The 24,282-nt window shown below is 37.5% G+C and overlaps 1 protein-coding gene across 8 annotated transcripts in view; it reads right to left on the bottom strand.

Moving 5' to 3' along the window:
* The window catches only part of lrmp (lymphoid-restricted membrane protein), a 53,311-nt gene that overhangs the window by 26,952 nt on the left and 2,077 nt on the right, over positions 1-24,282 (bottom strand). For 7 of the 8 annotated variants that reach the window (XM_055006625.1, XM_055006630.1, XM_055006629.1 and 4 more), the window contains exons 2-17: positions 20,968-21,713; positions 18,064-18,174; positions 15,417-15,597; positions 13,555-13,613; positions 13,379-13,454; positions 12,807-12,965; positions 12,600-12,717; positions 10,373-10,423; positions 10,128-10,205; positions 9,855-9,911; positions 8,513-8,572; positions 7,840-7,904; positions 6,396-6,489; positions 5,230-5,376; positions 3,467-3,568; positions 2,640-2,791 (exon numbers count right to left, since the gene is read on the bottom strand). In XM_055006625.1, coding sequence (XP_054862600.1) covers positions 2,640-2,791; positions 3,467-3,568; positions 5,230-5,376; positions 6,396-6,489; positions 7,840-7,904; positions 8,513-8,572; positions 9,855-9,911; positions 10,128-10,205; positions 10,373-10,423; positions 12,600-12,717; positions 12,807-12,965; positions 13,379-13,454; positions 13,555-13,613; positions 15,417-15,597; positions 18,064-18,174; positions 20,968-21,658 — 2,201 coding nt within the window. In that variant the 5' untranslated portion in view covers positions 21,659-21,713. Of the gene's footprint in view, positions 1-2,639; positions 2,792-3,466; positions 3,569-5,229; positions 5,377-6,395; positions 6,490-7,839; positions 7,905-8,512; positions 8,573-9,854; positions 9,912-10,127; positions 10,206-10,372; positions 10,424-12,599; positions 12,718-12,806; positions 12,966-13,378; positions 13,455-13,554; positions 13,614-15,416; positions 15,598-18,063; positions 18,175-20,967; positions 21,714-23,103; positions 23,244-24,282 lie in introns of those variants that run through there. The other variant, XM_023287705.3, reaches the window with a different exon arrangement.

The following is a 24,282-nucleotide window of genomic DNA, read 5'->3' on the forward strand; positions in this document are numbered from 1 at the left end:
ACCCTGGCAACCAGTAAATCCCAGCCGGACAGCCCGACCAGTTTCTCCTTCTCTGGTCTGATGCTGCACCAGTTGAGCTCTGTTATATATCTTGAGGGGACGGCCGTCTCCATGCACACACATACAAACACACGATTAAAATCCAGGAATGGCCCAGACCCAAACCTAGCGAGGCGGGCTCTCTGAGGTCGCAGAGGTCAGGATGATTAACAGGTCATTCTCCCATTCAGTGAGCGGCCAACTGAGACAAGAGCACTGGAAAGTAGGGACACCCACCTCTGAGACATGCAGGGGTTCGACAGCGAGCAGTGTGTGGTGTTATTTATGTAGATTTACCCTATGAACATCAAGCAGTTTCTTAGTGTTTCTTTTGCTTACTGTGGGCTCATTTTTCACCGCAATATAAAGTCCTGCACCTCTATGGAAACAGCACGACCATGAATAGAAGCAGAAAGACCTCTATAATCTTTTCTGTCCAGTTCTAAGTTATAATACCACAAAATCTTGTAAATGTCTTTGTAAGTTTCCACAGGTGTTGAAAAATAAATTTGTCTTTGTTTCCTGTCTGCCCTGTGTAAACACAGCCTGCAGTTCAGCCAATAACTCCCTGAATTTTTGTCACCTCACTCTTGGTCACAGCTATCTCATTCATAGCTTCACGATTGCATCAAAGAGCACAGAATTTTTGTTTTTTTGACAACATTTGATTAGTGTAAGTATTTTATTTATGGGTATTTTTTAAATGAGAAAAGTGGACTACAGTGCTAGTCAGCTATAATGCTACAGACCAAAAAAAAGGAAAAGATGAATTTCTTTGATTATTCATTTAACAAAAACTAATAATGCCCTATATTAACATGTACAACACTTTTAAAGTGCCCACAGGTGTTAACAACACTGCAAAAAGTGCTTTTTCTACATAGTAGACCTTTTACTACTTACATTTTTAAAATGTCTCCATCATTGTCTCCTATCTGTCATGTGTAAACACTGCCTGCAGTTCAACTTTGTTTAGCCAAAAGCTCCCAGAATTTGTAACTATTAATTGCAACTGAGTTATTCATGGCTTCACGGCTACACTAAGGACCACAGGTTTGTTTCTGGCTTTTTAAATGTAACATGTAGAATAGAGTGAATTTGATGAAATATCATGATTTTCAGCTTACATTTGGTCAAGTTTTCCGACAGAATGGAACAGCATGGCACACATAATTAATTTAGAACCATCTGAGACTTGAAAATACAACAATTCTATTTTTACAGTTTCTACCTCTGATAAATGGTGTATCTTTTGTCATTTTTTACCCTTTCAAACTTGACAGTGGGTTTGGATGTCAGGACAGAAAAAATTGTCCTGTGCAGAGCTCTAATGCTTATGAAGATCAATGGTTACACTGTATATGCAATATGTAATTTTTTCATGTAATTTTCAAGAAAATGGTGCAAGTTATGAGCAAGTCTATTTTCCAAATAGCATTTAAGCTATATTAGTAAATAAAATGGCAACATTTTCAAACTATTCCTATAAAATATTCCCTTACAAAGATAATAACAACTTTAGGACTTTTTAAAGTCTGAGCACTCAGAATGTAAATGAGAAGAAAATAAGATGGACTACGTGTATTATATTGATTGACTGTCTTCTTCTCAGGAGAGAGAAACCAGAATCTCATTGCCAAGATTTTTTCTCCTTTCAGTCAGAGTCAGTGACCTGACTTCACAGGCATCAATCGTATTCAACAGCAGATTCACAGATTTTCATTAACAAGACATAAACAAACACAAATAAATGTAATTTCAATGAAATGTCAAGATTTCAAGCTTAGATTTGGTTGATTTTCCTGTGAAAACCAACAAATCACACATCCAAGTGTGACTTCTTAGAGTTCAAGGACTATCAGAATATGGAAAATCTAAAAATTAAGCCTGTGTTTTGCATTTTCTTGCTGCAATAAATGATGTAATTCTGACAGTTTCTTTAAAAATAACATTCCTTTCAAACCCACAGGCATGTCTTGGGGTTCAGAGGGTTAATTAAGTTTTACAAACATCGGACTCACAATCAAAACAAACTGTAGCAGAAACAGCTTCACTTGTTGCATAAAATCCTCTTCAGCTGAGCTCAGTAAATAGTTTTTTTGTTATTTGTTTATGACCATGTAGCAATTAAAATCTCGGAAGTGCTGCAAACACTAACAAGCTTGCAGAGACTTGAAAGGTCAGCTGGGCTAACCTTGATAGCTCATTATGGCTGGGCTGTATTTTTTCAGTTAGTAATCACTTAATCAGTTTCGAGCTCTTCTCACTAATGTCTTCCTCAGTGGTGCCGGCTTTAGAACTAAATTTTTAGCTCTTCCTACCCGAGTTTCATTCACCCAATGAGATCACTCCTACTCAAGAGCAACTCCGCCTCAAATAAAAACGTTTTCCTACCTTAAAAATCGAGCCGTCTTTGATGATCCACCACAAGACTTGCTGCGATTCTACTCTCCTGCATCCTCCTCTGGTATTTATCTTTCATCCACCTCTGCTCTCGCACCAGAATTTCAAGCAACACACAACTCAGCTGCTCACACAAAATCCGACTCCCCACTTATTTTCACACTCGCAGAACAAGCAGCGACAGACGGCCAACTCACCTGACTGAAAGGTGGAGGATCTCCGTGCGTGACCTCCTCATGTTACTGGCCATTTTGATCAGCTCCTTCTCCAGCGAGTCCGTGTACTGGGCCAGCTGGTCCAGGCTGAGGACCCAGTCCGCCCTCCTCGTGTCCAGCTCGGCCTGCACCGTCTGTGGGAAGACGAGGGGCCGAGGGGTCAGTCTATCGCCTGGATGAGAGGCCACTGCACAGCCTGAATAGATGTTTTTTTTAACGCCTCAGGGAAAGAAAAAAAAAGTTGTGACACCTAACTGGCACAAAAAAAAAAAAATTAAAAATCGAACAGAAGGCAGAGACTCGCAACAAGCTCAGGTCCGCTAATGATTTCTGTCTCATTTGGTATGTTTAGTGCTGTATGGCAGTACGTGGCTAATGAATGCAGAGTGGTAACAATGCAGGAGGAGGGGGAACTAGGAAAAAACTGAGAGAGAGAGAGAGATACAGAATGAGTGAGGGAGGGAGGGAGGAGGGGAGTGGGTTGTGCTCACGGTACAACACACTGACTAAACAGCAACGCTTGGATGGGGCCTGTTGGAGAGTTATATAAGTGAGAGATCTCTGGAGAGGAGGCATTAGTGGGTGGGAAGGACAGAAAGAACAGATAGGCAGTGATAGATGGAGAAAGAGAGTGTAACAGGTGGAAGATAGAGACCATGTTATATAATTTTATGATTCATATGTTAAAAAAAAATCTACAAAAAAGGCCCTCTGCAGACTTCAATCAACTCATATGCAAACACACAGGAACTCAGCACACTGGTAATCTGCAACTTTTCTTCAAATCTGAGTGTGAAAGTGAATCCGACCTGAAGACTCGAGTCCGTGTTGCCTCCCGGCTCCCTGTGGTCTTCAAACAAGCCTCTAACTGTAGATAAGACAGAGTCGGTTTCTTCTCTGAAATCCTTTTTCTGAGACACATAAAGAGAGAACATATTACAAAACAGACATGGTTGTAGACAGAACTAAAAAAAACCCTGCAAACGTACGGCATAAATTCCTGAGGCAAGAACAAAGGTCGCATGAAGTGCTTTTAGAGAGCGAGTAAGAAACCACTTTATATGTTCTGACTTCAAAAGAGATCCTCAACAATCTAAATTTAGATGTTTAAGATGATCATCACTCCTTTGTGCACCTCAACAATTACCCTACAGTTTTACAATGTTTCATCTCAATGGAAAGACCATCAGATGGAGCAAAAATGAGTTCCTTAAATGGACCCCACAATGTGTCCAAATTGTGCGATGGTTCATTTCACCATGACTGTGTACCTCCTGGTTTTAGTTCTGTTCTAAATGAGTTCTTTCAGTGTCTGTAGCTTTAAAGGCAGCTCAGTTAATCCTGTTCACACCCTCTTCAGGAAGAAGACTCAGTGATCGACAGTGTAGAGAAAAATACATGGTTGACTACATGGCAGCTTACACAGATGTGAATGAGTGTGTGAGACCAGGAACTTTGTATTGCTCCTAGCTTTCTCTGAGTGATCATTCTACATGGAAATTTCACAGAATTCACAGTGCAGCCGTTGCTTTTAACTCATATATTTGGTGAGTTTGTCAGACGATGTTGGGGAGAGAACATCGCAGCTTGGAAATGTCTCTGAAGTGGTTGACATTTAGCCTCAACCGGCTGCGTTTCAGCCACTATTTCATGCTTGTTCTGTTGTCTGATAACAGAAACAGAAAAATATGTAGGAGAGAAGAGAACTTGGCTGTATTAAAATGCAGTATGTGAGCACAGAAGACAGGAGAGAAGCTGCTAGATGTAAACAGCAGCTGAGTTTAAGTTGAACTGAGGCACAACAGGAGAGAAGGAAGCTCAGTCGTTGGTTTAAAGTCATCTTAAAGTTTCCACCATCTTTGAACATCTCGTAGCTTTACAAAGCCAACAGCAACATGTGCTAACACTATGGGTTTTCATATTGTTGTGAAGATATTGCTTTTAACAGTGAAAGTAATCCTTCATTAGTAATCCTAATGTAAGTAACCCTTCAGTTCCTCAGATGCTGGCAGTGCATGAAGACTTTTGTTCTCACCTTCACAACCAACAGAAGAACATTTGGTGTGCTTTGCTGGTGGCTGAGACATTTTTGTGTTAGTAGAGGCAGCTCTAGAAAGCAAATAACATGTGGACTGTAAAATTTTAACTCCAAGCCTATTGGTTCCTCAGTTTTTATGTAGAAAATGAACATAATTCTGACTAGCTTGTAAATTTTGAGGGCCTTCTCACAGCTTTTATTTTACACCTTCACATTTTAAAGACTTACAAAATACAATTCAAATGGATTTTTACCATATTGGACCTCTAATGTGAGCCTAAGTGGAGATTCAAGTGTAAATACTAACCACCTTACAGTGAAGACAAACTGCTATATTCTTATTTATCCTTTAGTACGCTCCATCTGTAGTGGGTGAAACAATAAAATGCACTGCAAAACAACGCAATTCAAGTTAAACATTTGGTTTTTAACATAACCTACAGCTAATGTCATGCTGGTTTGTATTGACTGGAACAAAGTGACATTTAGCGTCAGTCAACATTACAATTAAACACAATATATATAATTGATTACCAGTTTATTTAAGAGGTTTTTGAACTCCAAAGCCATGTGTTCAGGACTCGGTCCCTGTAGCATCAGCAGAACTTCTCTGTCCAGAGTCTCGTCCAGTGGGGAGGCGAAGCTCATCGTAGTGCACAAATGCTCGACTCCATGGGGAGTCTGTAGAGGAGGGCAATCCATTTCAATACAGATGAGAAAAAGACTGTCAAAAATATTCCTGTATATTGCTCTAATACTCTATTAATTTTCTATTTATTTACTTACTTTTGTCATGTTAATTTGCATGTATTTACGTGTATGTGCATCTACATTTATTCTTAAAAAGAAAACCTTTCTTTTTTTTACTGTTTTTTAAAAATGTATTCATGTATTGCATTTTTTTTCATTCTTTGTTTCTCTTCTCCTTAATTTTCTATCTTGCTTGCTTTTTCCCCTGCTCCTATTTTCCTTTTGTCATTATTGCCATTATTTTCTTAGTATCTCCCATTTCTTTCAATTACTATTCTTTATTTAGAATAAAATAATAATTTATTAATCTCTCACAGGAAATTACTTATAACAGCAGCATGTAAACATGCAGACATTGAACAAACCCAATTTCTATTTATATACTTTTGCCTGTATGTGTGTGTATGCATATATATTTTAAACAAACCCGTATCAGCTTCTTAAACAATTGGCTGTAAATGTTGATGTGAACCCAAACGATATGTTCTCCATAAAAAGACTTAAGAAAAAAAATATTGCTGCATCAAATGTTCAGACAGGATTTCATATTGTGTGAGGAATATGTGTGAAACACCACATATCTTGTGCGTTAAATCACCTCCAGGTGTGAAACTTCTCAGAACTGCATTGAGGATCACGGAGACTATAAACTAATATTACATGACACAACTAATGCTAGCTGTGCTTTTCAACTGGCTGCTTGGTGTGACTAAGTTTTTATGTGTAAGGATGCATTCGAGCCTGTGTGTTCAGTCTATATGTTCTGCAGCAGCCATGAATTCTCTGACAGGAATCAAAAAGTGGAAACATTGCACCGAGAAATGAGAATACATGTGGGAAAAAGAAGGATCAGGTGAAACAGAAGCATGACAATATGAGCAAGAACGAGTGAGGAAAAAATAGAAGAACATAAAAGAAAAGGTGAGTAGACAGAGTAGGGGAGTGCTGACCTCCAGTGGTGACTGTGCCAGAGCCAGTTCTGTTTGTAGGGATCCTAAACTGCTCTGGTTCATCCTGTAAGCCACCGACAAAGACAGACTCGCCCTGAGAGAGATAATGACAATATGAATGGAGGCGGAGTGCAAACATGTTCTAAAAATAAAGCTATTAAACAGTCATTAACAAAGCAAAGTGTTTATCAGACGCCTACATTTTTCAAATCTAACACATTTTTGCTGGGTGCTTTCGCAAGACTGTAAATGAAGGGGTGTTGTGGGCATTTATTATGTAACAGCACCATATGCTTTCACATTTTTTGGACAAGAAAAGTAGGAATTTTCCTGTTTAATGAGCCAGAATTCTAGCTTATATTATACAAATCAATCCCGTTTAACCCTGAATCCTTCAAGCTGCCAGCAAGTTTGAGAACCATGTTAACTTCAAGAAATAAAACAAACAAAAACACCAAAACTGCACTATTTACCATAACCAAAGAGAGGATTTTCAACTTTCCAACAATCTTTGAATTCATTATCTGCTACGTTTCATTTTGTTTTGAAAATTAACCAGATCTAAGCTTAGAATAATGAAATTTCATCAAAATCATTTTATGCTACAAAAAATATATAAATAATTTTCAAAAAAAATAACTGTGCACTAACCAGCTTATTTTAAATCTAAAAAAATTTGGGCCTTACAGCACAGTCGTAAAGCTATTAGTGACTCAGCTGCTCTGAGAGTTTTTGGCTGAACTGCAGTCGTGCGTGATGCGCTGTTCCGCCAAAAACTGGAGCAACTCCAAGCTTAAAATCATGATGTTTCATTAAACTCACCTTATTCTACAATGTGGCCACAAATAAACTACATACACGAATGAGATGCGGTTTAAAAACAAAAAATCTGTACTCTTTGATGCAACTGTGAAGCCATGACTGACTTATCTGCCACCAACAATTACATGACTGTAGGCTGTGTTTACACAAGTATGTGGGAGACAAGTATGGACACAATCTGAAATGGAAGCAGTAAAACATCTATAATATGAAGGGTCACATTTTATTTTACAGTATTGGTAACACCTTTGGGAACTAGAAAAAATGTTGCATATGTTGATTCCAGACTTTTTTCCATTTTTGTAAAATGATTAATCAAAGAAATTCTACTTTCCTTTTTCTTTTTTGTGATTATGAGACTATAAATTTGCTATTCACAAAAAAAAAGTTTTCTCTACTTCTAGCCTATGGTTGTTCAGTTTCCATAGAGGTGCAGGACTTCATGTTGCAGTGAAAACTGACCGCACAGTCACTAAAAACACCCAGAAATTGCTTAGAGTTCAGAAAGTTTTGTTTTTTAGGATGAAGTTTTGGCTTAGAGTGGCTTCTCTTCAAGAAACCTGATAGCTTTGGTTAAAAAAAAAAAAAAACAAAAGAAAAAAAGAAATTTGACTTCACTTACCCAGCCAGGTCTGGGAGAATCATCTGCATCTGGTTCTCCAGTTTGCTCTTGTCCACCCTCAGCAGCTGGAGTCAACAACAGATAACAACCATGACTCATTCCACCCCATCAGATATTTATAGGTCAGCTACACTTTCTCCACAACAGCAAACTTTAAGAACGGTGTGTGGAAAGACAGCAGGTGAGTTTATTCCCACAGCAGAACAACCAAACTGCTTCTCACAAGCTTGTTGATGAGTCACACGCTGGACATTCAGAGTTGTTTGTTCAGTAAAAATACTGATATTTTACCTTTGTTAAATTAGAATGTCATGCATCACATTTAAGATCCACTAAAGTTCATGGTCAGTGTTTTAAATTCAATGTAAGCCTTAATATTTTGCAATCAAAATACATATTTCTTTGGTATTTTCCTCCACGAGTTGCATAAAATATACATTTTTTTGCTATTTTCCAACACAATCTCATTTAACAAAAGGATCAAACATGACAAATACTACCTACTCATGAACATAACCCAAAACGCCACAAGCAGCATAAAAAATGGCCTCACTAGCATGAAGCAAAGCGATCAGGAAACTGAAAGCAGCAAAAGAGCATCTGTGAGAAACTAGTGGGAGGTGTTGATGCATAGAAACAGAAATAATGACGGTGTGAAGTTCAGCGTACTGACCTCTATGATGGAGGCGTATTCCTCGACTGCTGCCTTCAGCTCATCTATATGTCGGCTCTTCTACAGAAGGAAGTAAGCAACACAAGATCGGTTTCAGTTTTGAAGAAAAGTGTAACAGAGAACAAGAGCAAGTTGCTTTGATCCAGATATTAAACTCAAATAAACGCTAAGAAAGTCATCAATGCAATTCTTCTCACACTCGTCATGCTGCTATTCATCACGCAACATATTCATACATGTACATTATCTGTTAGATATTATGTTATTTACTAATGTGCAATACTATAATTAAGGTTACTACTTATTACAGATGACACTGGTGCGACATTAATTAAATCGGTGCAATTCATTCAAATTACTACAGTGAACCATCTCTGTAGTCTGCTTTATATTACATTTTTTAAAAACATTTTTCTACATTTATCTAATTGTTTGACTACCAAATGTCCCTTCAATATTTGCAATTTCTCTACAAGAAGTGAAGCAGCACCTCCATTTTCATGATATGCAGAGCATAAAATGACAAAAAAGGCTTTCTGATTCAGATTTTTATCCATACGTGAGGATGAAAACTATTGTCAGAGACATTTTCAAGTCGCATAGTTGTTTGTACAACATTCTCATAAATGCTTCAAAGGAATTTTGTCAAGTATGGCACAAATTTTCTCCTTGGACTCAAGGATTTCCTGATGCAATTTTGGTGCCTGGGAATTCAGAAACTAAATTTTTGGCCATTATACATCTCATGACACGATATTTTAGAGACTGTTTCTTGGCATTTACTCAAATCCGGCACAAATTCTCAAGTGAACTCAAGGATGAACTGATGCATTTTGGTGACTTAGAAAACACATCTTTGGTCATAATGCCACTCATTACTTAATATCTTTGGAGTCTTTCAGGAAATTTAGTGAAATCTAGCACAATTTTTTACTGAACTCAAAGAAAAATTGGTTAAATTTGTGTAGTAAACAATCATTGTGACCTTACAAAATGCAAAACAGAATCAAGACACCAGTTAAGACAGATAATTCACACAACTGTCTCACAGGATAATTTTAATATCCAAAAGGCCAAAGGTAAACTTCACTGTGATTTCATAATGTTTTGCAAAAACCCTTTTCTAATCATTATTCAATATCGTAACTTAGAAAGGATATACTGGAACTTGACTGCGAGGTAGTAATACTGGTTTTTAATCTATCAGAGTGAAAATTAGCAGCTGAAGCAATCACAAATTCTGAATGCGTTCAAGTAAATTCAGGTACAGACTGATCAGAGCTGCAACAAACAGCTTCAATGCAGCAGTAAAATGGATAATTAAATGAGTTACAGCACTGACCTCTAGTATCGCAGCTTCCTTTTCACTAATGACAGCATCAAAAGAGTGAATTTGCACCTGAGGACAAGGAAAGAGCAGTTACATAATGACAAAAAGAAAGTACAGCAAGGCTAACACAGTATTTTTAACACGGCTGAGGCAGATTTTCAATTGGAAGGTCATCGTTTGAGAAAGAAAAAAGGGCCTGAGGCGATGGGAAGCAGACACTGTGTGTGAGAGGGCAGCGATGTAATAACCAAGCAAAATCTAAAAATGACCGGACACTAAAAGTACCTGAAGGTCAGCGTTAATGTCACACAGCTCCGTTATTCTCTTCTGAAGCTCGTCCGTCTCCATGGTGACCTTGAAGTTCTGGGAAGCCGTCAGATGGGAGTTAGGAGAGCCGGTCACATTCTCTCATGAACAAACGTGCAAAAATATACTCTCTAACAAATCTGTGAATCTATTGGTGAGTTGGACTGATGCCTGTGAAGTCGGGTCACTGATTTCTACTGTTCTGCCAAATGTCAGTTCAGTACCTCTTCCTGAAGAGAAGCAATCTTGGCAATGAGACTCTGGTTTTCCCTCTCCTGAAAAGTAGAAAATCAATCAATATAATGCACATAGTCCCATCCTTTTTTTCTGCTTTGTTACATTCTGAGTGCTTGGACATAAAAAAATATGGTAAATTAAAATTTATAAGGAAAGATTTCATGGAACAGCGTGAAGAAATGTTGACATTTTGTTTAAACTTAAATGTTACTTGGCGTCTGGACTCGTTCAAAGCTTGCAACATTTCACTAAAGGTACCCAACAATTTCAGTTTGAGTTTCAAATGAAAGGAAAAAAATCCACAATTACACCATTTTTTTATAGCCAGAAACTGCAAAAACAGAAAGAAATGCAGGATTTTCAACTCAGTGTCTCTAGACCTACTCCCATAGTTTGACCCATATTAGTATTCATTCAAAAGAGTGTTTTGTCTCTCTTAGATATATTTTTACTCCAAGAACGACTTTTAAAAAACTACACAGATCCTGGAATTTTGGTTAACCATCTGAACCCCAAAGCCTTGGCATGTTTGACATATCTTTAAGAAATTGCCCAAATGACACCGTTTATAAAGTTAAAAACTGTAGAAAATGGGGAAAAAAAATCATTGGCTTTTCAAGTATCTGACAATTCTTGAACGAATCATGTGATGTGCCATACCATTGAACTTGACCAAATCTTAAGCTCAAAATCTTGATAAGCCATCAAAATCACTTTATTCTACATGTTCCATTTAAAAAAAACTATCTACTGTGTAGTATTACAAAAGTCATGCATACCTGCTGGTAAACATATGACGAATTTAAAATTACATTAACCAGAATTACAGTTGTTGTTGTCCAGTTCATAGGCTACACAGTTCATCCATTATTTGATAGTATTTGCACAGGAAGAAGTCCTTTATCATTTAAGGAGAGCTAACTCTGACCGGCGAGAACAAAGCAGGTGTTGCCACAACCCAAAGGTGGCAGATTTTGCCTGCGGTACATCAACACTGCACAAAATCCTTTTTTTTTTCTATCAGTAATAACTGATCAGTTAGATTTGCATTGCTGTAGTATTGCAAACCCCTGTTTTAATTGTCTTTTCAGTCTCATTTGTTGACTCTTCTGGTGGTTGAACTTCAGATTTGTGCTAAATTCACACACCTTTTTAAAAGTTTAAAAGTTAAAACCCCCAACTCCGGTGACATTTGTACTCAGTCTTGGGAATCTGAAATCCAGGCTTGTACTCAGTTGGAAAACATCCAGTTGTGAACTAAAGTAGACATACATTTGTAAAGACCATGTATATCATGACAGTGTGGAGTTTCCAAAGACACCTATAACTTTTAAATTTCTAGTATGTGATCACTGAAAAACATGCATCTTTGTCACAAAGAACAATCAGGCATTTTGGTTCCTTTAAAAATGTACTATAGATCTTCTGGAAATGGAAATAAATGGTCAGGCTAGAATAAAGATTTTAGACATGCCTTTCCAAATCTCTGACTTTAACCCCAACTGAGAATCTGACGACTGTGATGAAGAAAGCAAACACATTTTGTTGAACTGAACCAATTCTGTCAAGAGGATTGTCAAAGATTCAACCAGAAGCTTCTGGACAGATTCCAAAGGCACCCAACTGAGCTGAAAATAGCCAAGGGATATTTAACCAAATATTAGCATTACTCTACATATATTTTTGAACTAGCAGACTTTGTCACATTTCCAGAAGACTGCTAATAAAGATCCTAGATTCCATCACAGAAGATAAAGAGTTATAGGAGTCATTGGGAGTGCAAGATTGCTATTATATGCATGAACGTAAAGCCTTTTTGGCTCATAAATTATTCACAGAAGTACTAAAACCTACTAAAGATTTGCAGCAACTGATAAGAGTTATAGTGATATGTAATCTGCAAAATTTACAGTACAGAAAATGTGCAGCGTGCAAAACATGCCTTGCATATATAAAATCTCAGGTAACATGTTACGTAACATAAATAAACATACAGGCATAACACAGCTGGCACATATGGTCTTTCCAAGTGTATGTAAACTTTTGTTCACAACTGAAACTTATCCAAACTACAAGTCAAAGCAGTCAGCTGAGTATAAGATTCACATAAACTCTTTTAGAAAGGAGAAAAATCTTCTCTAAAAACTCTGGCAATGCAACACAATAGAAAAGAAAAGCAGGACATGGTTAAATTTTTCAGTTACTGGACTGTACCACATGTTTGCTGTGTGCAGAGGCTCGAGCTCTGCCTTCCTCTGTGCAGCTCAGAGTCGCTTTCATCTCCTCCACCTCCTCCTTCAGCATCTTTTCCTTCTGTGCAAGCTGCTGGTTACTGTTAGAGGAAAAACAGGCATGAACACATGTACATAAAATACAATTTCCAGTGCATTTGCTTGCATCGTATTTGCAAGAGCATCTTACACTCTGGCCTGAACACGTAGCTCCTCGTTTTCCTCCGCTAGCTTCTGGTTGCTCTCCTCCATCCCCTCCACTACCTGCTTCAGCTTCCTCACCTCCTCCTGGAGCTTCTGGTTGCTCATCTGGAGGTCGGTGACACAGTACACCAGCTCTGATGTTTCACTAAAGGAAAACAAACAGAAATTGATATCTTATTGACGCATTTGCAGGAAATTACCTCGTGACATCAGCAACAACCACAGTCAAAACCATCTGACAATGAATATAAAACATTTCTAGTACTAGAAGAGATAATAAAGATAGCTGTAATATGTAAAATAAACAGTGTACAAAATTTCCAGTGTGCAAAAACGTAAAGGATCTTTAATGGAAGTGTGCAAAAACATCAGTTGCATGTCTAAAATCTCATAAAAAATAAAGTAGAAAGAGTACATGTATAGCATAAATAAACATACAAGTGTAATGCAACTTAGCTTTATCGATCAAAGGCATGTGTGGGTGCTCACAAATACAGTCAACAGCACAGCCGATTTATTCAAATGCGAACAAAACTCAATATTTCATGCATCACTTACAATTCTGCTCTGGACGCCTCCCCTCCAAAGGCCTCCAAGCTTCCAGACGTCATATTAAACAGCATCGACCTCTTGGCTTAAATAAACAAAATGCATGATTAAAGTTCAGACTGGATGCATTTATGACACAAGAAGAAATGAAAAGCAAACATCTGAGTGATAATATGAACATTTACCAGACAGGCTGTCTCTGAGCTTCACTGAGTCCTGAGTGACGTCGTCTGCCAGCTCTTCCCTGAGGTAAGAGAGAGAAATCAAAGCCTTAAAATGCTGAAAAATATGTTATTTTCGAGATTTTTTTCATGGAATGATTCCACGATACTTCTGGACTCTTGAAAATATGTTGGAACGGTTTAATTTGTGAGAACTGGCAGCTCTCAGCTCAATCTGAATCTCACCCTCAAACAGACACTGGCAGCAAAGAAAAGCGAGCTTTCTTTCTCATTTGAAAGTTGTAGTAGTGTGTGTGCATGAAATACATATATGTTCGTAACAAGCTGCATCATGACAGAAATACAGCCATTCCTTGCTAACTTATGAACTCAGATTCAGATGCAATGTCTCTCTCAGGTTTGTCAAAATTCAATAAACCACAGAAGACATAAATGAATGAATTATTAACTCTGAAATCCAAGCAGTTTTTGGTTTTTTTTTTAAGTTTGTTTCTGTTACATTTTTACTCACTCTGTGCTCATTTTTCATTGCAATCCTAGAAGTTCCACCCCTCTATGGAAACAGCGCAACTATGGTTAGAAGTAGAGAGAACTCAGAAAATTGTATTATTTTTGCAGCATGAATCATAAAACAGAAAAAAAATAAAGGTAAGGTTTTTAAATTATTTTCCTGAAATTGAAAAAATACCCAGATTCAACACGTACAACATTTTCCCAAAAATTACCAATAATGGGGAAAAATACATTATTATATAAAATATATTGTACTACTTACATCTTAATTGGTTTCCATGCTTGTCTGTTATCTGCTCTGTGTAAACACTGCCTGCAGCTCAGCAAAAAAATCCCAGAATTTTTGTCATGTGACTGTTACTCATAGCCAAGGCAGATGTGCAGAAGAGTGCAGAGTTTTATACTTTCTATTGAATCTTGTGAATACAAATGACTTATTTTTTTAGCAAATTTTTAATTGAGAAATGTAAATTCAGTTTTCTAAATGAAATTTTAAAAATGTTAAGCTTAGATTTTGGATCATCTGAAATGTGAAAATATCACATTTTTTCCAGTTTTTACAGTTTCTGGCTCTGACAAATTGTGTAATTTTGGCAATTTCTTAAAGATCAGATGTCTTCCAAACCTACCATGGTTTGATGTTCAGTGGGTTAACTAAAATTTCTGAATTAGAGTCATTTTGAAATGGTTGCACTGGGAGTAAAAGCAGAAATATCCGTCTAAACAAAGCAGAGGTGAGGGAGACAAAATGACATTCTGCTAAACTCTGCTAAAATTTAGGGTAAATAAAATCTCACCAGTAACGTCTCATCTTATTCACAACCCACCTACACAACAGCTACTTGCATAACTCAAACAGAAAATGTGACTGGCTCCTCTCTGACAGGCTACAAAGAAAAACACAATGTCCTTAACTTCTTGGGCCATGTTAATGAGACTGGAAACGGTGCAACGGAAAAATAAACTGAGCCAATTTAGCAACATTTACTCACAATGCAGATCAGAAAGTTAGCCCACGTAGAAAAGGAAGAAAGGTTCTCAAAAACATGAAAAATCAAAGTGAAATCCGGTCATGAGTCACTTTGGCAAAAATGAAACCCACTGCAGGAAACAGTGTAGTTTCCACGACTCTGCTTAAAAAATATTCCACCTCTAAAACCACACCAGTTTCTAAAGTACAACGAGGTTTTAAAAAGACAGAATAAAGCTTGTGTCCTTTCCAGCAACCAATTAATCTAAGACTTTGTGTAATATTTTACACCATGTGCATAAAATATTAGTTTTTTTGCCCAAAACTGACACTGCAGCTAACCTTCCAAACCCTGGTATTCTTGTTTCTAAATATGGAGTACCCGTTGTTGCGGCAGTCGTCGATCCACTCCTTCATGACAGCGTGGTACGTGTCCAGATCAATGGAAACGTCTTTATGTTCTGGGTCCAGCATGTTGCAGAGTTCCTCCAATCCGCTGTCTTCTGAGCTGCGACTTGTTGTGTGTCGTAGATAATCCACGATATGAGACACGTACACTTTACCTGGAAAGATTAGAGCATAACAGCTTTAAAGACTGGACCCCGTAAAACACATACTGTGGTGTGGGGATATGTATTTTTTTTGTGATCATGACTTCGCAGACACTGCTCACTTCCTCACAACATTCTTATCCATTTTCAACAACAGAATTTTCTTCATCAAAACACCCCCAGACAGGCAGTGACAAATAGTGGTTATAGGTGTAGGCAGCAGAAGCAGTAACCATGGCGACAGTTAACTTTTTTTTTTGGTAGAGTTTGTTTCACACATTTCGGTGCAGTGCTTCTGAACAGCAGCTGAAAAAGTGAAACATTTTTCTGCTTTGACACAAAATGCATTCAATCTGAAGGATACAGTGTCCACTACTTGCTACTGGTTCAATTTTTCTGTACGTTCTGCTGTATTTTAGTTGTTTGTTTGCATATTCTTGTTACTTTTACTGGAAGAATCACTGCCTATGTATGTTTTTTTGTTTATTTTTAGTTTTCTACTGATGTTCCGTACATGTTTACACTATCCTCTTTACCGCTGTAACACTGCAAATTTCCTCACAGTGGGATTAATAATGCTTGTCTTATCTTATTTGCACATATATGTTTCTAAATTTCCTTTAGCTTTTTTAAGCGCACTGGTAAGAGAAAGCATTTTACTGCACCTGAGAGGTGTATTACAAAACAAGATTAATGGCTTAGCGAGGTATGTTGAGCCTAAAGTCCGTGTTTTCTGTCCAGAGTTTTGCACTAAAATCAGGTGTATAAAGCACCACCCTTTCACCAGTTCTTTATCTGATCACATTTTTAACGACGCAGATTTTTAGTTGAAGAAATACATTATATCTGCTAACCTGTTGAGCTGTATGTTAGTTATGTTGTTCAACAAAGCTGTCAATTTACAGTAGCACAAACTGTTTGTGGTGCATTGCCACAGAAATCTACATGCATTCAGTTGACGATGCAGAAAATACATAAGCATATCTTTATACTTAGTCCTGATTTGATGCAAAATCAGTTTTACACAGCTAGCAATGCAGCTAATTACCCACAGGTTAAAAAATGTATTAGTCTACTATCATTTAGCCATCAACAACATTAATTTCCCTTTGATTTGGGTAAAAACTAGGTGATTTCCATGTCCTTCATTATGGGACAATGTCAAACCTAAATGGACTTGCTGAGAATCATGTTTAAATGTATGAAGTTTAAAATTTAAGAGCGCTAGCGTGCATCTGTCATGTCAGAAATAAGAGGCAGTATTAGAGTGCACCAAGGCACAAAACAAATATATCAACTCACACAGTTAACAGTTTTCTACCAGCATTTTGTCTTTTATCAGTTGCAATACATATATCCATTAGAAGAACCTTGTGACTAAAGTAAGAGGCAAGCGATCGGTTCATTTTGTGCAGGATATGAGTCAAATTATGCGTAATATGGCCCCTTTTTATGAGAATGTGCACAGCAACTGATAAAGAAAATGCGGTTAACAATGACAACTGATAACCACCATCATGACAAACATTTTTTCTGATAGAGGTTTTAGGTTTTGTTAATCTATCTGATGGAAAGAAAGCTTGTTATGTCAAGCTGTGTGTGTTAAAGAGGCCTTGGGCACATTTTTCACAACCAATGAGCACATTTTTCACTCAAAGTCAACAACCTGCAAGGCTCCAAGCAGTGTGTTGACTATTTTCATATGTCTACATACTCTGTTCATACACAATAAAACAGTTAAGTTGGATATCTTCAACATTTTAAAAGCAATACTTTAGTTTTAAAAGAAAATATTTCAAAAAAGTTAAATCAGAGGCCAAAAGCTGAATCCTATTTTAGGATTTTTTAAAGACCAGTGCAGTTTTTTGTATTTTATCTTTCAATTCAAATGCCACAGTGTGAATTAGTTTCACGTCAACATAGACGAAGGTGGACAACCACTTGAATAGCACAAACAGAAGAATAGACTGCAACCTTGGTTATCATGAGATCCAGAGCTAAAAGGAAAAAATAACAATTCAAAAATGGTTAAATTGTGGCAGGAATAAGGGAGAAAAAGTAACTGAAAAAAATCCAAAAATAAAAAATTACCACCTGTTTTCTACGGCTTTATATATCCAATAGCCTATATTTGTGCTGCGCAATATGATTCCCCCAAGAAAAACATTTACCATGCTTAGAAAACACAGAATATCCCTGGAAAAGCATTAAAAATGTGAAACAAATCAATTCACGGATTAGACAGAACTGGAGATAAATTAAAGAGAATTAAATTAGGAAGATCAGTGTTGCCAATGATAGGAGGCATATGAGGAAGATAGAAAAGAAACTGTACGAATCTGAGGGGAATCACTTCAGCCTTCAACATAAAAACAATCAAGGACGAGCTACAATTCATCACTATTTCCATATTCAGCCAGCTGGATGTCAAATGCGTGACCTCGTCATTAACTGCTGCGTTTAAATGTGTGGGCGTACCTCTGCGCTGGGTGTCACATGCATGAAAGATGGTATCGAGCAGATTCTCCTCACAGATCAGGCTGATTTCTGCCATCGTCTCCTTCCTGGTTTCAGAAGCAGCTGAAGGTCCTGAATTAGCATGAATATGCAACAGACGCAAAGCAAACACAAAGTGTACTGAGTTGTCTAGCAAATAAAGCACATGATGCATTTCCCTTCAGGCACAGCCACTGTAACAGCATGAAGGCCAAATGAAACAACCACAAAGTCAGTTGGAGGCTTCAACTGGTAACTTTTCCCTTCAAAGTTATTACTCTATTTGTTATGTTTTACTATAATCGCATGAAATACAAAAAAGAAATGTTGGAAGGCGAAAAAAAAATTGGAAACATCTTGATTAGTTTCAGCTGATAAATAACAAAACACACTTAGTTTAATGTTGGACTCACCTGCTTAAGGAGAATTTGTTAAAAATGAGCTGTTGAGTCTCAGTTTTCACTCATTTCTCACTGTTTTTTCCTATCTTGCAACACTGCTTGGCTGCATGCTTGCTTTGTTGCTCAATCTACTGATAACTGACCAACTACCAGAGATTCAGAGTATGAAACATGAGAGTCAAAACCTGACACGGCTCTTTAAGACATAAAGAAATGGTTCATGTGTACATTGAAAGAGCTCCCTATAATCGCTCCTTCTGTCCCTTCTGACTGTAAAGGAATTTCAATTAGGTGGTTTGCAAAGATGCATTGAAACAGTCTGCAAAGGAAAATGTGAGGAGTCTGTAGCAACATCATTTCATGAAGTATAAATCATGCAAAGTGGTTCTCAAAATTTGATTAACTTGTTGTCTTCTGTGGCTCCATGGAGATGCAGAAGGAATTTTGAACCAAAAACACTGTAACTCAGGGAAACACCACAGTGATTGGAGTAACACAGACCCGTACAGTCTTAAATGAGATATTTGCACTGAAAAAATCTCTGTAGAAATGGATGTCTTTGTGGTTACTACATAGTGTCTTCGAGTCAGATCCACCTTGTTCTTGTCACGTAGTTAATTGTTGTGCGTTAAAGATGGAAAAAAACAAGATGGAGATGACCAAAGTGCCACAGTCAAGGGTTCAAAACAGTCCACAAACCAACAGAACTGGTCGCAGACACTAAAGTCAAACCAGTGCAAAGTTGGCTTAAACCTGCATCTTCTCTTATTGTTCCAGAAGTCAGATTGTATAGAAGTCTATGAGAAAATGACCTTACTTCTCACTATAGCTTTTACCTCATTAAGCATTTTCCTAACAAGTTTGTGGTCTCAAAGTCTAGTTTCAAGTATAGTTCAACACAGCATGGTGTTTATTTTCTAAATTATGGTCCCATTTAGAGCAAATTAAACAACAATGCAGGTTTGTTTCAGGTCATGGCTAGCTTGTGATCCACAATTTGCCATCACATGGTCGTTGATCATGTCCCCAAGTCAGATCCTTTTTTTTTTAACTCTTGTTCCAAAAAAAAGATGGTAATGGCCAAAGTGCCAAACTGAGGGCTTCAAAACAGTAGTGCACAAATTAATGGAATGCCTCCAAGAGGTTCTGGACACAGTGGTTTTGCCATCATGGGAAAAAATCTACACAATATTATGTGGATGGTCTGAATGTCGCTTTAGGTCCGCAAAGTGAAGCCAATGTGTGAGTGTCTTAAACCTGCAAAAAGAAGTCAGATTGTATAGAAGTCTACAAGAAAATGATGCTAATTCTCAGTAGATGTATTACCTCGATAAGCATTTTCCTAATAGGTTTGTGGTCTCAATTGCTAGTTTCAAGTCTAGTTCAATACAGCATGGTGTTATTCTTATAAATTATGGTCCAATTTAGAGTAAAACTGACAAAAATCCAGGCTGCTTTTGTGATACCGCTAGCGAAGGGGCGTGTATAGCATCCTTGACTCAGATCCACCCAATACTAATAAAAAACAAAATCACAATGGACAAAGCGTCCAACTCGAGCCTTCAAAGCAGTAGTCGACAAATTAACAGATATTTTCAAGAGGTTCTGGATGCAGAGTGGTTTTGGCTGCATGAGAGAGACCTACACAATATTATGTAGTTGGTTTTAATGTTGTAGTTGATCAGTGTATATAAAAGGTTGATGTAGACACTGAAACCAATGTATGAGCTTCTTTAACCTGGAAAATGTAGTCAGAGTGTACAGAAATCTAGAAGAAAATGATGCTACTTCTCACTAGACTACTTACTTAATTATTGTCTCATTAAGCATTTTAATAGGTTTATGGTCTCAATTGCTAGTTTCAAGTCTAGTTCAATACAGCGTGGTGTTATTTTTGTAAATTATGGTCCAATTTAGAGTAAAACTGACAAATTGCAGGCTGTTCTTGTGATACCACTACCGAATGGGCGTGTATAGCATCCTTGACTACTGGAACCACCTGTCACTCACCGGATATGATGAGTTTAAAGAAATGGCAATGGACGCAGCGGCAAATTTGAGGCGCTACTCAAACTTGAGTAGTCCAGAAGCAAAGATTTACAGAAGCTATGTCTGTTTTTATACACAGTCTATTCTAAAAACTAGACTTTATCAAAATCAAATTCAGTGACTTCTTTTTGATGTAACACACCATATTTTTCAAGCTATTCCCCATTACTCATAGACTTCCTTAAGTGGAAATTGGTTAAGGAGGATCAGCACAATAAGAATTTGATTGTACAGTGTAACAGCCTAGTTTCTGTGCACATGACAATAAACCTCTGGAATCTTGGAAAGAGTGGCAAAACCTGCACCTGCTGACGAGGTCCTTAGTTCAAAGATGATTGAAAAAGCTGCTCTTTAACATTGGTTTAACTGTTTTTTTGTTTGATTTTTTAAAATCAGCCTGCAGTTTTAAAATCATTTTGTGTTCCTCGCTCCTTACCTCCATCTCCCATGGACAGTCTTTTCACAACCAGAGCCGGGTAGGGCAGCTCGCAATCGGTCGAGTTCATCGTGTCCGCAGAGCAGAAGTTGAGGTTGTAGGAGAGGGTGCTGTTACTTGGGGTGAAGGTTCGAGACAAAGGTGGGCTCTCGCTCTGCCTTTCAGACTGCACCGAGTTAGGTCCTTGTGTGAACGTAAAGTAAGGGGAGTCCTTGGGTTGGCCTGTGGGTGTCGAACTATACCTCTGCCATGTCTTAACTTGTCTTAAATCACTCCCATCAGCACCTCTCCTCTCTCCCAGCGTGCTAGTGATAGTGTAGGTGATGTTAGCTGGCGTAGGGGGGTTGTATGAAGGGGTGGAAGGGCTGGACAGAGGAACACAGGGGCCCAGGTTGCTTTTCTGGGAAGCTGCAGAGCTCGGCATCCCCATTCCTCTCCCTTTTCCCTTCTCCCTCACCCTGTCCTTCCCCCTCTCCCCCTCGTCCCTGTGGAGAGCCCCTTTCTTCAGGATGGCCTCCAGGTTGTGCCTGAGGCCACACTGTGGGCTGTCGTAGCTGCTTGAGGAGAGTTTTGGGATCTGGAACGGCGAGTTGGGTTCTCGATCACCGCGCCACTGGATGGTCTGCAGCTTGCGGCAGATGCTGTCCACGGGGTTGTGACGACGCGAAGGCTGAGGCGTGCAATAGTCCATGCTGCTGAGGGCAAGGCTGCAGAGATGGATTCCTGGCTAGCGGAGAGGCTGCAGTCTGAGGCGAGACAAGCAGAAAAGATCTATTTGCAAGTGAAGTTTGGTAAAATGAAGTCAAAAGGAGGTAGCAATATGAAAACACTTAGAAACTACTGCTAAGAGATGACCAACACCACAGTGTACTGGATAACAAACACATTTATTTTGTTTTGCTTGGCTGGACTAACGCTGAAGGCAACAGAATGTAGTGTGGAAATATAACAGGGTTAATCACTCTGTAATCATTAAATTTTGTGCTATGTTTGCTGGAAAATTTTTTTAATCATAAACTTAGACATTTAAAATACTGCGTGTGGAATTTTATATTAATATATCAAGTGTTTCCTGAGACCCAATTTCAGCGCATTGAAGTTTGAGATGTTTCAATAACAATACCGTGGGAACTATTTAAGATAAAAACATGAACTTTTCATCATGTCATTGATTCAGAAGCTGCAACATTGGACAAGTCGATCAAATAATCCCTGATTATGGGCAAGCTGAAATATTTTTTAAAAAGTCTCACACTAAAGCACACACTGATGAAGAAATTGATAATGCAGAAGGCAACTAGTGACATTTTTTAACCACATAACTGCGTGTCACAAGAATACAAAACAAAACATACAGAACGTTTGTTTATATGAAATACTTGGTCACAAAAATGTATGTGTGGTGGGGGAGTTTAACTTTGAATATCATTCGACACCTAATTTACAGAGAATAACTGTACATTTTTTGATTTCAGTGTGGAGCAACCAAGTATAAAAATAACACGTGAGAATTTAAGCCAGCTAAATCCAGGAAAATATTAAGTGCCAAGATTTAGTGGCTGTCAGTGACAGGAGAGTTAAGAACTGTAATACAAGAATAAAACTGGGCTGAGAGGAAAAATAAAAGCAAATAGATGGAATATGAAATTATAATCTCACTAAGAGCTTAATTGGTGACCATAATTAGCACAGAAGACACAATAGAAGCTGCTGTATTCAACAATTTTTAAATTCAATGCATCACCTGCTTAGGCTACAGGTGTGCAAATGACCTAATCAAACTACAGGTTTGCTTAACACAATAGATTTTATTGCACAAAATATCTCGCTTTTCCCTAAAACAACCCCGTGCAACTACAACGAATGTCGCAATTCAATTTATTACAGTAATTTTGTAGAATGAGATAGTCGTTATTCACAAAAACATTCCTAAAATATTTTGAAGATAAAATCAGCTGCAGCTACAAACTCCTGGACCAGTTACATGTTTCTCGACACCGACTCGAGTACGAATTTATGAAAATACAAACATGCACCTGAACACCAACTTTTACAAAAATGCAGAAGCACATCTATAGTGTGTTTCTCTCTCAATCTCTCCTTTCTTTCTAGAGCAATATGTCTATTTTCTGTTACCTTTTTGGTCCTCTGTGAACAAATGTCTTCGACGAAATGTTTGTCCAAGTGTCCACACATACAGAGCACGCGCACAGGTAGCTCCGGCTGGGCGCGCGAAACACTCAGTGGGTGTCGGTGGTTCCGACAAATGAGTCTGTACCCCCTCCGTGCGGCCGGAGGGGGGCACGGCACCCATTGGAACAGCCTAAACCTGACGTAGAGCATCCAACAGTTCGTTTTCTAATTTTACTCACCAATTCGCAGCATTTTTGCATCAATTTGTAGTGGGAATCTCTTAAGAAAAGCACAAAATTCATGCATCACAGATCTTAAACTCAAAATGTAACAATAATAATAATAATAATAATAATAATAATAATAATAATAATAATAATAATAATAATAAGAAGAAGAAGAAGAAGAAGAAGAAGAATAAAGGCAATTGCCAGTTGCATTCAGTGTGCATAAACTGCTTCTTAATGCAGAAAAGAACTAAATTTATGATATTCGTTAAGAGAAGTTAAATAATATATGTCCAAACTGATGGCTAAATTATGACAACAAAAGGTCTGTTTTGGTATGACGGATCTACATATGGATATGTATATATATATATATATATATATATATATATATATATATATATATATATATATATATATATATATATATATATATATATATATATATATATATATATATATATATGACATGGCATCCTTACTTGTTTTTGTATTTTTTTAGTCCCTTACATTACGTCACTACTGGCCTAAAATGTGTGTTGTTTTTTTTGTTTGTTTGTTTGTTTTTTTGTTTGTTTGTTTGTTTTTAACATACATGCCAAATCATTGAATTGTATTGCAGGTCCTTGTTTTTACTGAGCTTTAAAAATCCAGTTATACTCACTGTGACAATCCTGTAACCTTGAATAACCTGCAGAATGCTTTAAAATTGGACTCATTTTTATTTCTAGGCTTTTAATTTCATTTTATTTTACTTCCAGCTGCTCTTGTTTTTGTTTATTTACTTGTTTTTAAGTTCTAAAAGGTCTAATTGATGTTTTATTTTATTTTTTGCAAACATTGCTTTTAAGATTTTGTGTGTTATATGTTTGCCTGCATGTTTTATTTTCTTACTTGCCTTACTTCCATATTCAACTATACTCCAACTTAAAATAAGGTTGAATAAGTTCCCTTG

This window comes from Amphiprion ocellaris, chromosome 21 (genome assembly GCF_022539595.1).
Source record: "Amphiprion ocellaris isolate individual 3 ecotype Okinawa chromosome 21, ASM2253959v1, whole genome shotgun sequence".
Classification (NCBI taxonomy): domain Eukaryota; kingdom Metazoa; phylum Chordata; class Actinopteri; family Pomacentridae; genus Amphiprion; species Amphiprion ocellaris.